Consider the following 12,598-nt stretch of genomic DNA (forward strand, 5'->3'; position numbering starts at 1 on the left):
GTAGTTTTTCACCAGGTTTGCACACACTGCAGGAGGGATTTTGGCCCACTCCTCCACACAGATCTTCTCTAGATCAGTCAGGTTTCTGGGCTGTCGCTGAGAAACACGGAGTTTGAGCTCCCTCCAAAGATTCTCTATTGGGTTTAGGTCTGGAGACTGGCTAGGCCACGCCAGAACCTTGATATGCTTCTTACAGAGCCACTCCTTGGTTATCCTGGCTGTGTGCTTCGGGTCATTGTCATGTTGGAAGACCCAGCCTCGACCCATCTTCAATGCTCTAACTGAGGGAAGGAGGTTGTTCCCCAAAATCTCGCAATACATGGCCCCGGTCATCCTCTCCTTAATACAGTGCAGTCGCCCTGTCCCATGTGCAGAAAAACACCCCCAAAGCATGATGCTACCACCCCCATGCTTCACAGTAGGGATGGTGTTCTTGGGATCAGGCATGAAAACTCCTCACCTTTCGGCGAAATTCGCCGTTTTAAAACCTAAAAGGGTCACCTACGTGATTTGTGCAGATCCGATGAGAAAATATTTATCGACACATTATCTTGACATTTATCCCCTATAAAGTTACCATAAACTTAGCAGCTTTAAAAAACAATCATCATTCCTAATGCCGAAACATGACAGCCAATACGAGTCAGAGTAACGTTAGGGCAGAAATGTTTTCAAAGTCTTTTACACCGCGAGTCTGACAACTGGACACACTGCCGAACAAAGTCCTACCGCACGTCGGAAAGCAAGCCTGAGGTAAGTTAGCTTACAATGTTAACTGTCCTGTCAGATACAGACAGCGATGTTGCCAATGTCATTATTTTTAATTTTGACAGAAGTGGGCGAGATAATATCGCGAGCGGGCGCGGGCGCCGTGAGCGCTGAGCGAGCAGGAACAGTGCAGTGTTATTCATTGCGCGGCTCGCGAGCCTCATGTGGCTCGCCGAGCTTTAATTTGTGGCTCGCATGGCGATAAATAATACGGTGATATGATGCATTCACTAGAGATATTTCATAAAAACATTAATAACAAGTAGGGCTTTAACATAACCCGTTAAAAACTCAAAGTGTCAGCTCTATTACAAATAATTTCGATCGGATTGAAAGGGGTGGTTTATCGAGAGAACGTGAAAAAACTTGATCGATTGAAAACCGAAACTGAAAGGACGACGTATGACGCGCTGAACGAGCTGTTCTCCTGATGAATAAAGTGTCATATAAATGAGTATCCTTTCATTCTATAATTCTCCTTTCACTCAGCATCTGTGAAGTGAAGCAGGACAACGGCCCACCAGTCCTTGTTTCAGATTATCATACAGACGACTGGTTTGGGGCATTTTTAATGCGTGATAAATAGTAGTAGTAAATAGTTTTTTTTCTCTGACACCCGATGAAACACGTAGATCAGCGGCCCATTGGTTCTTTTCTTGATTGACACTGGGCTAGCCCAATCAAATCTTTAATGTGAAGTATAGAAATATACTCTTTCAAGTATAGAAATTAGTACAAAACTAATTATGAAAGTTTCCTTTATTTTTCAGTGCATTTGTTTTACAATATATGGCTATTACTATCATGGGATTAATATTATAACTATTATTGTAGTAGTAATGTAGACAGACACTGTAACTAAAAGAGTTTTGAATTTTTCTTTGTTTAATTTGCACCAGATTGATGAATTTAACATTAAAAAGCAAAAAAAATTATTACGGGGGAGCATGCCCCCGAACCCCCCTAGAGTGGCAGAGGTCCATAAATGAGAATTTTCTACTTATTTCAGCTGTGCGTGTTAACTCTCACGCATTCCTACTCACTCATTACACGTTTAGTGGAATTATGACCAAAAAGTTCTATTTTGGTCTCATCTGACCACATGACTTTCTCCCATGACTCCTCTGGATCATCCAAATGGTCATTGGCAAACTTAAGACGGGCCTTGACATGTGCTGGTTTAAGCAGGGGAACCTTCCGTGCCATGCATGATTTCAAACCATGACGTCTTAGTGTATTACCAACAGTAACCTTGGAAACGGTGGTCCCAGCTCTTTTCAGGTCATTGACCAGCTCCTCCCGTGTAGTTCTGGGCTGATTTCTCACCTTTCTTAGGATCATTGAGACCCCACGAGGTGAGATCTTGCATGGAGCCCCAGTCCGAGGGAGATTGACAGTCATGTTTAGCTTCTTCCATTTTCTAATGATTGCTCCAACAGTGGACCTTTCTTCACCAAGCTGCTTGGCAATTTCCCCGTAGCCCTTTCCAGCCTTGTGGAGGTGTACAATTTTGTCTCTAGTGTCTTTGGACAGCTCTTTGGTCTTGGCCATGTTAGTAGTTGGATTCTTACTGATTGTATGGGGTGGACAGGTGTCTTTATGCAGCTAACGACCTCAAACAGGTGCATCTAATTTAGGATAATAAATGGAGTGGAGGTGGACATTTTAAAGGCAGACTAACAGGTCTTTGAGGGTCAGAATTCTAGCTGATAGACAGGTATTCAAATACTTATTTGCAGCTGTATCATACAAATAAATAGTTAAAAAATCATATATTGTGATTTCTGGATTTTTTTTTTTTAGATTATGTCTCACAGTGGACATGCACCTACGATGACAATTTCAGACCCTTCCATGATTTCCAAGTGGGAGAACTTGCAAAATAGCAGGGTGTTCAAATACTTATTTTCCTCACTGTATATCAACAAATATTGTAATAACATACTTTTCAGTTTTGTGTTTCCAACAGAGTTATAACAGAAGCTGCATTGTTAATGCCGTTTCATGTTGTCTTTAATACAGTTTTTACATCTTTAATACATCATTTAATTTATCTTTGCACAATCTGCACACAAGATACTGAAAATGAATGGTTCTGATGATTAATGTGGCTGAGAGAGATGAGATTTTAGTAGATCTATACCTCAACCTCTACCCACATACACATACATGCATACATATACACACAAACTTCACAAATAAAAGCAAACTGCTGAATATTTAAGTACGCAAATGCTCACACACGCACAGACAGCTTCACTTATTTGTCAGTTCAGCATCCACATCCTCTTCGGGTTTAAGGGCGTGCCATTGGGCGATGGGTCTTCTTGGATTGGCTAACATATCTGACCAATGGCGCTGCTCCGTTCCTGAGCTGTTCATTCCAAGGAAAACCTTTCCAATGGCATCATTCTTCCCAATTTTGTCGTAGTCTAACGCCGTCACCACAACCTGCACTTTCTATAAGGAGACAAGACAAGAACCATCAGTGTGTTCCATTTCAAAAGACATTTAAAATAATTTTAAGATGAACAGGACTCTACCTGAATGTGCTCAGATGGAACTTCAAAACTAAATGATTCATTGTAATACGGGTTTAGTGTGTTTTTCTTAATTGTGGTTTTCTTCTTTTTCAGTCTTTTGCCATTCTGCATCAGGTGGATTTTTACATATGGGTCTGTAGAACAGAAATATAATGTCAGAATCAGTGAACTAGGTGGAAAGATCTGAAGACCTGTGATCTGAAATGTGTCATTATTTAATTGGGCAATTTTTCACCCACCTGAGAGACCACCCACATCCATTTTTTTGAGGTTTTTGGCCTCTAGAACGACAACGGTCAGCTTTCCAGCAGTGGGTACATAGCGTAGAGACAAGCAAACATCACCTAACCGCTCATGCTGGTGAGTCAACAACACAAAGTCATTTGTTATTTCACTCATCCAGAAATCAACACATTTCTGCATAAATAAACAGCCAGAGAATCAAACTAAATATCTGACTATAAGCAACTTTGCCCAAGTCATTATGTATATATATATATACTTATACACTTTTATATATATATATATATATAAGTGATGTCCAGAGGAGAATATTGGCTTTTAATGACCCTATAATTTCGATTAAACCACCAAAATATGAGGAAAATATTTTATTTTTTTAAATATGAGGGAAGAACAAAACACTAAACTTGGTTAAGGTGTTTATCTGACAAAATTATTTGGCAAAAAAAGATAAACTACAGTTACAGGTTTTATTTTACTATAAACAACTCTTGTCTTGAACAAATTTTTTGTATGAATAAAGGCTGGAGATTTTCCTACACTGAAAAAGATTCGTTGAATTTAATCAATTTTTTTATCGTAAGTGGTTGCATTCAATTGATTTTACCTACATTTAAACAAATGCATTAAGTTGAACTAAAATTGATTAAGTTCAGCTTAATGTATTTGCAGAGGTGGACAGTAACAAAGTACATTTACTTGAGTACTGTACTTAAGTACAATTTTTGAGTATCTGTACTTTACTTGAGTATTATTTTTTCTGGAAACTTTTTACTTTAACTTCACTACATTTGAAAGACAAATATCGTACTTTTTACTCCACTACAATTCTGTCAAGGTCCTTGAGTAGAAAGTAACATCAGTCAGTGGATGATTTTGGTTGCAGGGGTTGCATTTTGGTTGGAAATGAAAGTCGGGTTGACGTCAGAACCCTGCATCTGATTGACATCAGAACCGACGTCAGATTGACGTTGGATATTGATTGAAAATAAAAGTCGGGTTGACGTCAGAACCCGACTGATGTTGGTTTCTGACATCAACCCGATTTTCATTTTCAACCACAATACAACGTCTTTCCATCGTTGGAGATCAATGTCAATCTGACATTGGATTCTGACATAAACCTGATTTTCATTTTCAACGTTGGGTTTGGTCTTCTAAATGAGACTTTTGTCATTGTTTTGGAGCACAATAGCTTATAGATAACAGTAAGGCTAACATATTCATACTAAAAGCCAAAAAACTTTAAATAGGGAACTATTTGAGGGAACAGCCATTTGGGTGTCCGAAACCATTGTGGACGTTACTGAGTGCACTTATTCGATCTCACATTCAATTCCACTACTGGAACTGTGTTCTAGAAATAAATTTGATATTGATATGAGGGTAGGAAGGCAGGCGTAGATTCAGAGGCATACGGTACTGTAAGTATTACATACAACAATGCAACAATAATAAAACAATGCATTGACATTTACTTTTTACTTTTGATACTTAAGTATTTTTAAAAACGAGTACTTCTGTACTTTTACTTAAGTAAAAATAGGTCTTTACAACTTTTACTTGTAACGGAGTAATATTTGACCAGTAGTATCTATACTTTCACTCAAGTAAGGAAGTTGTGTACTTCGTCCACCTCTGTGTATTTGTTTAAATGTAGGTAAAATCAATTGAATGCAACCACTTACGATATTTTTTTTTAAATTAAATTCAACAAATAATTTTTTTCAGTGTAGGCTGGACATCACTTTTGGCTAGTTAATATAGAATATTTTATTTAATTTAATTTTCCTTTTTTTTCTATGAATCTTAATATAATGGAAAGTACATTTTAATATTCTACTCACATGTGTTTTAATATATAATTTTGTCAATATATTCTAATCAAAGTTAATAATGTATTTGTCTTATTGCAAAGCATGCTTGTGTTGTACTAATTGTTTTGTGTCATTCCACTTCAGCGTGCTGTAGGTTATGGACTATTCAATTCAAATTCCAATTCAAGAATGAAGAATTTTTTTGCCCAACCCTGGAGTTTATGTATTCAAGCATCCCTTCTTCACTCGTACCTCCTCTTTCTCGGCTTTCTGCAGATCTCTCCACTCTTCTGTTAGATGACTGAAGTCCACCTTATTCATCTGCACCCTCACATCCCCAATAGCATCATGTTTGGAGAAACGGTCAAAGTCATACACTGTCATGACCAGCGTCTTTCCACCAAGCTCTGCATATGGAACCTGCAGATAGAATGGCAGAGTCTCACAAGTTTCCGATACTATTTAAATGCAATTAAATGCATTATTGTCCCTGTGTCCCAATTTGTATGCTGTGACCTCTCTAACATTCCTTCCATGAAGGATTTTTAGGGTAAGTGGATTTTAAGAGGTACCTTAAAGGTGAAGTGCTCATTAAAAGTCGGATCTAGAGTTTTGCGGTGAACTTTTGTCTCAAACTTTTTCTTCTTGTCGGGGAGTAGGTAGACTTTCACGTATGGATCCGAAGTGCCACTCATATCCATAGCAGCAAGACCTTCTGCCTGAATCACACCCACAATTAACTGAACAAGAAAGAAAGTCATATTTTTATATTAATGTTATTATTATTCATCATTTTATTTCAAAATACAGTTCTCCACACCAACATTATAATTCCAATGCCTAAGCAAGTTTCTCTCATTAATATGGATGACTGAATTAACACAGGTCACTGATTTGTATTCATACCGCGCTGTCGGTGAAGTTGTAGTCAAGGGTATAGAGAAGTTTTCCCAATTTTTTAGCCTCTTTAGACTCTGGATCCTCTTCTTTGGGATCAGAATCAATACCGTGATGGACAGCCTGTAAATACAATATTATTACAATTCTTCAGTCACATGATCCTTCAGAACTCATTCTAATATGCTGATTTGGTGCTCAAGAACATTCATTATTATAATGTTGAAAACAGTTTTTGCTTAATATTTTTGTGGAAACTGTGATACATGTTTTATTCTTTGATGTATAGAAAGTATACAGCATTTATTTGAATTAGAAATATTTTTTAGCAGTGTTTTCTCTCTCTTCTTCTCAAACTTCTGCACAGTGCTGTTCGTGTGTGTCAGATGCAGTACACTGTATATGAATTCAATTTGTTTAATAATTTGTACCTGTTTTGTTCCCTCTTCTTTGACGCTTGACATATTTATGGTGTTCTTTTCATTTTTTTCTTTCCCACTCTTATCTTTTTTCTTCTTAAATATCATCTTTTTGCAAAAACACAGGCAGCAGCTTAACGTGATGAGGACTACGAGGAAGCCGAATGCCACCAAAGCCCAGGATGGTACTGAAACAACACACACACACACAGAAATTACAATAAATACAAAGGTGTGTGAGAGAGAGAAAGAGAGAGAGACTGTGTACTCACATGGGACTTTATGAAGCTCATTCAGAAACTTGCTTCTGATGCTATGGGTCAAACTCTCTGCAGTTGTAGTCTGAACGGCAGCGGGTGGAGAACTCGTAGGTCCAGGTACCTTTGATCCATTCTGTGCTGGAGATGCTGGAGATAAGGAAGGACCAGCCAGTAGAGCATCGCCCTCATGCATTCTGAAGCCAAGCAACAGACAGTTGCATTATCTAAGAGCTGCATGCGACTTTATAAAGTTTTTAACTCCCTTAAGACCTTTTGCATTTGCATAGTGATCTTAATACTGATGAATTGGGAGCTCATTATAAAGCGTAAAGACAGGTTCACATTCAGCGCACACAGCAGGTGACATGACGCTCCTTAACCTTGGATTATTTTAAGAAATGCTGAGTAGGAATTTATTGATTTTCTCTCTCTTTACAGTAAAATGAGACACAGAAAGCCAGTGACACTGATACCCCTGAGATGCACTGCTGACTCAAACTTATACCTGAATATGCAGGACAAATAATAATAAACATGCATATACACCAATAAATAAACCATCAAACATATCCTTCTAATATTTGCAAAAAAAAAGGCATTCAGAATTTATTCAAAGCATTATATAGTTTATGTAAAAATACATGCAGAATGTGGGACACAACATGATCTTGTATAAGCACATTAAAGTTCACTATTAAGTGTAATCTAAGGATCGTAAAGATTCACACACTAAATTTGAGGAGGCAGAACACTTACCTGCTGCTCTGATTTGAGGAGTGCCCTCGGACTGACAGTTTATCTGAATTATTGTAGAGCAAGAACAGAAAATTAAAGACAGAAAACAAAGATAATGAGGGAGAGAGAGAGAAGTCTTGGTGAGTCTCTTTTAAAAGAAAGAAAATATTATGATGATTGACTGACCACTGCTAGAGAGAAAATGAGAGAGAGAGAGAGAGAGAAGCATCCAATTGGCAAGCTGTGCAGCAGTGGGTGGAACCAAATGGACATTATGACAAAGGTTGTAACGGAAAAGATTTGAAAAGCAGGGGTCACATTAAGCATTATTTCCCCAAATCTTTGTAGGTCACAGAAATGTCTAAATGTCATTGCCACCCTAGAATGTCATCATTTCCAACACACTCTGTCAGTCAAATAGTCAAAAATATAGCCTAGGCTACTGTTGTTTTAATTGCAGTAGCCAGGCTATTGTAGCATATAATAAAAAAATTATTGAATATTTAATTATATATATTTTTGAGTGAGTAGGCTACATATATGTTATTGGAGCTTGTTTCCGCATTTTTTTAAGGAATAAAAAATTAAAAAGGTAGGCTAATTGTGACTTTTTATCTCACAATTCTGCCTTTTTTTCTCGCGGTTGCGTGTTTAAATCACGCAGTTCTGACTTTATAACTCGTGGAGTTTATATCTCACAGTTCTAAGAGAAAAAGGCAGAATTGCGAGATACAAACTGAAATTCTGACATTTTTCCTCGCAATTCCGAGTTTAGGCTATGACTCGCACTTTTGACATTTTCCTCAGAATTGACCGAATTATTGGATAAACTGTGAGGAGAAACTGTCGTTAGATAAAATGTCGCAATTACCTTTTTTAATTTTTAGTCCTTGATGGAAACAAACGATATCTAGCTAGACTATAGAATATCTTCCTTTTGCACAAAAATGGTTTGATATTGTGCATTTCAATGAAATACAAAGCGTTTACTCATTAAACTTTCCTTTTTTAGTGTTTAAAATGTGTATATCATCATAGTTTAATGATAGTACAAAGAACTGGTTATCATTAGGTCTACATTGCAGTTGTTACAACTGCAGAAATTACTTTTAAATGTTTATTTAACAGATTTGTGTTCAACAGGTTTTATTGAAACTGAAATTATGAAATGTGCCAGTTTGTATGGAACATATAAAATAATTTCAATGCAAAAGGGAGCATGCAATATATTTTAAATGTTTATTTTTATTAAACATTACTTTCATAAATCATTAATATTGTCCGGTAGGTGTCAGTATATTCCGCTATGCTGGCAGGAAAAACAACAACACATGGTAGAAGAAGAGCGTCGCCTGGATACTGCATGAAGCTTGAGAGGATGCTCACCGGATTACAAGGTTTTTATCATTTCAAAATAATATTACACAGGTTAAAGTGATCGTTTTTATATGTTGTATCCTGACACTTAAATTAATATTAATCCTCTTTTATTTCTTGTTTAGTTTGTTTTAAGTTTTATGATTCGATCACGACAGGTAGTTTTGGGTTTGTTTTGGTTCAGTTCATTGGCTTCTTGTTTTTCTATTTCTTCTGTAACTTGTATCCAGTGTTATTATAGTTATATGACGAACATCACTGAACTCGTCGGTGGCTTGTGCATCTGTCTGATTCACAAATGTTCTAATAAATGCTCACAAGTTTGCTAGTTCATTGGAAATATGATGTATAATTTGTGTCTTTGCGCATACATTGCTTTATGTTGCTGTAAGGTGTTTGCTGGTTTTTGTTGTGTCCCGTGCAGATGCTCGAGGAGTGTGTGTGTGTGCTCGCAGCGCTGGAGTGTGTCGTGCGTCGCTGTCTCGGTCCTGACGGCGGGAGTGTGTTGTTCACTCGAGACACAGGAGAAACACTCGTTAGTAGACACGGACAGCGCCTTCTCTGCGCACTACACCTGGAGCACCCGATGGCCAGGTGACCGTACTCTCTTTAAAGAAATAAAAGTATTGCTCATAACTGCAAGATTGGAATATGGTTTTGTCTGCTGAATCATATTCCAATCTGCATATACCTTTTTATTTTCTATTTTAGTATATTTTAAAATGTGAAGTATTCATGTAGTCATTCAAGCTGAATTTTCAGCATCTTTACTCCAGTCTTCAGTGTCACGTGATCCTTCAGAAATCATTATAATATATGCTGATTTGCTGCTCAAGAAACATTTCTTATTATTATCAATTTTGAAAACCGTTGTGCTGCTAAATATTTTTGTGAAACATTAGTTAGAAATTAATTAGTTAGATTAACATTAATATATTTTTTGTAGCAATGTAAAAGTACTGTCACTTTTGATTTATTTAATCGTTTAAAATAATTAAGAATTGTCTATCTATCGTCTGTCTGTCTTTCTATCATCTATCTATGTATTTATCTGTCTTGTCTATCATCTATGTATCTATCCATTTATCTATCTATCTATCTCTCTCTCTCTCTCTCTCTCTCTCTATATATATATATATATATAGAGAGAGAGAGAGAGAGAGAGAGAGGTACATAGATAGAAAGATATAATGAATTAGATACAAAATATTATTAAATGTAGGGTTTTAGGGCAAGTGTAGTATGAAAACAAATATGTAAAATATATGTATTCATATTTAAAAGCCTAAAACTAGTTCTAACCTAAAACTAAAACTTAACAGTTCTGACATTTTTCAGGGTTTATGTATATTAATTATTATTAAATGACAATGATGTGGATTTATTTCGCATATTTTTGTTGTCTTTGTTCTTTAGGATGGTGTTGGACTGCATGTGTGCACATGCTAAAGCTACCGGAGACGGCACAAAGTCATTCATTCTCCTGCTGGCCGCACTTTTACGAGGAATTCAGAACTCTGCGGGATCTTGGACTGGCCCTGGCCTTCGAAATCTTGCTAATCGCCTTCTCGCTGTCAGCCGGAAGGAGTTGGATGAGGCCATAATACACAAAATTACCCCATATGCCTCATTGTGCTGTAGTCGCCATAGTTACAAACGGGAGGGCAGCATCCTTGATTTGTTGATTGGTGGGTATATTTCTGGAAGAGTTGCGATTGGCCAGGCTGAAATACTGAAACGAGTCCTGTGTGAGTTCTACCACAAAGTCAGTCAAGATCAAGACGCAGTAGAAACAATCTCATTCATACATTCACACTTCTCTTTACTGCATACATCAGTGACAGGACTTCCAATTGGCTCCTCAGAGGTGATTGAAGGCCTGGTTGTGACTCGTGATTGGTCGGTGTGGACTGAACTACAAGGACCAGTAAAAGCACTCATTTTATATGAGAGTTTTGGGCCTACTATTGTTACCGCAGGTGACAACATATCCATATGCGTTCAACAAGACTGGCTGCACCGTACAGAGAGCATCATGAAGCAAAAGTTATTGAGTTTATTAGACTTACAGGTGCATGTGCTGCTCTCATCCGTGAAGCAGCCGGAAAGTGTGGTGCAATGGGCTCGACTGAACCACATCGCTCTACTTGAGTTTGTCGACTCGGCCCAGCTGGACTTGCTTTCCGACATCAGTGCTGCAGAAACACTCTCTCATCCACCTCTTCAACACCTCGTGACGCTAAAGTACTGTAGACGTGTGCAACTTGGCGGGCATCGCTATGCCTGTCTGGGAACGGCGTCGCACACACACACACTTGTTCTTTGTGCACCGGCACCAGGATTGCTTGACCAGACTGTGTGTGTGAGCCAAGGCGTGTTTGCGATGTTGCAGCATCTGTCTCGGACGCATGACAGCTTCAAAAAACAGTTTCAAAGCTCCATTCCTGCTGCCGACCAATCACAAAGCACGCTTTGTACTCAAGACCTGTGGGGTGGAATTATGTGCGCAGGTGGAGTGCTTCCCGTTGGTGGCATGTTTGAGTTCTTGCTACATCATTTCCTGCTGAACGAACGTAACTGCGGTGACCCGGAGTGCTGTAGGCTGCTGGCAGAGGCTTTGTTGTGTGTGCCTAGAACTTTATACTCTCACAATCAAAGAAGCTTCTTGAATATCCAGACATTTTTCTTAAGTGATCTTAAGCAATTGGACAGGGCCAAATTGCGAGGGGCGGAATTGCCAGACCTAAAGTTTGGGCTCGGGTTCAGTGAGAGTTCTGAATTGGCACCGTGTCTGGAGTCGGTCAGTGGTAAACAGCAGCTGGTTGTTTCTGTGTTGCAGTGTTTGCACAGACTCTTATGTGTAGGGGCTATTTTACACACCCGCTCTCCATTACGCACCGGCCCACAGACACACTCTGAGGAGGATGAGGAAGAGGAGGAAGGAGTGAAAGAGCACTCAAACTCCACTCAAAGAACAGATGCATAAGCCGCACTGAATATCCAAGCCTATAATGTTGTGTGTAAATTCTATTCACTGTGCCATCTGAGCGAAGTGGCTCCAAAAAGGATTGGATGCTTAAGTCATGCTTAAAAACATCTGAATGTTCTTGCATTACATACATAAATAATACCAAGTGGCATCTGCAAACAAATGCTGCTAAACCTTCTCTCAGAACTAACTTTAAATATTTGACTTTAACTTTAAACACCTGGTCATTTTTATTAGATGTATGATGTCCCTGTAGAACAGTGCATTTAAAGCCTACTCATTTTTTTCTTTTAATGCCACTTGCTTTTATATTTTGATATATAATGCGAAAACATGCAGACATTCTTAAGTGTTTTTTAAGAATCCAGATATATTTATTTATATAAAATATTCTATTGAACATATGTTCAAGTAGAATATTTATATAGTTATAGTGTTTGTTGCAAGTTGGAGGAATATTTGTAAAACAGTTCTATATGCGGTTAACTCTGAAATACAAAATTGTTTCAATTAGTTAATAAAAAGTTTAAAATCATTGTACAATTCAAAA

General features: G+C 37.9%; 2 protein-coding genes across 2 annotated transcripts; one reads left to right on the plus strand and one right to left on the minus strand.

Moving 5' to 3' along the window:
* Positions 1-2,764: 2,764 nt before the first annotated feature.
* On the minus strand, positions 2,765-7,493 carry syt1b (synaptotagmin Ib). Its single transcript, XM_084124949.1, has 8 exons — positions 6,960-7,493; positions 6,700-6,875; positions 6,278-6,391; positions 5,944-6,111; positions 5,624-5,791; positions 3,551-3,668; positions 3,312-3,445; positions 2,765-3,228 (listed from the first exon to the last, which is right to left on the minus strand). The coding sequence occupies exons 1-8, from the start codon at positions 7,138-7,140 to the stop codon at positions 3,025-3,027; spliced, it is 1,263 nt and encodes a 420-aa protein (XP_083981075.1). The 5' UTR covers positions 7,141-7,493; the 3' UTR covers positions 2,765-3,024.
* Positions 7,494-9,006: 1,513 nt separating this feature from the next.
* bbs10 (Bardet-Biedl syndrome 10) lies at positions 9,007-12,594 on the plus strand. The gene is made up of 3 exons (XM_084124110.1): positions 9,007-9,079; positions 9,484-9,653; positions 10,476-12,594. The coding sequence occupies exons 2-3, from the start codon at positions 9,484-9,486 to the stop codon at positions 12,043-12,045; spliced, it is 1,740 nt and encodes a 579-aa protein (XP_083980236.1). The 5' UTR covers positions 9,007-9,079; the 3' UTR covers positions 12,046-12,594.
* The last annotated feature ends 4 nt before the right edge of the window (positions 12,595-12,598 follow it).

Source organism: Abramis brama (assembly GCF_963993115.1).
Source record: "Abramis brama genome assembly, chromosome: 9".
Taxonomy (NCBI): Eukaryota; Metazoa; Chordata; class Actinopteri; order Cypriniformes; family Leuciscidae; genus Abramis; species Abramis brama.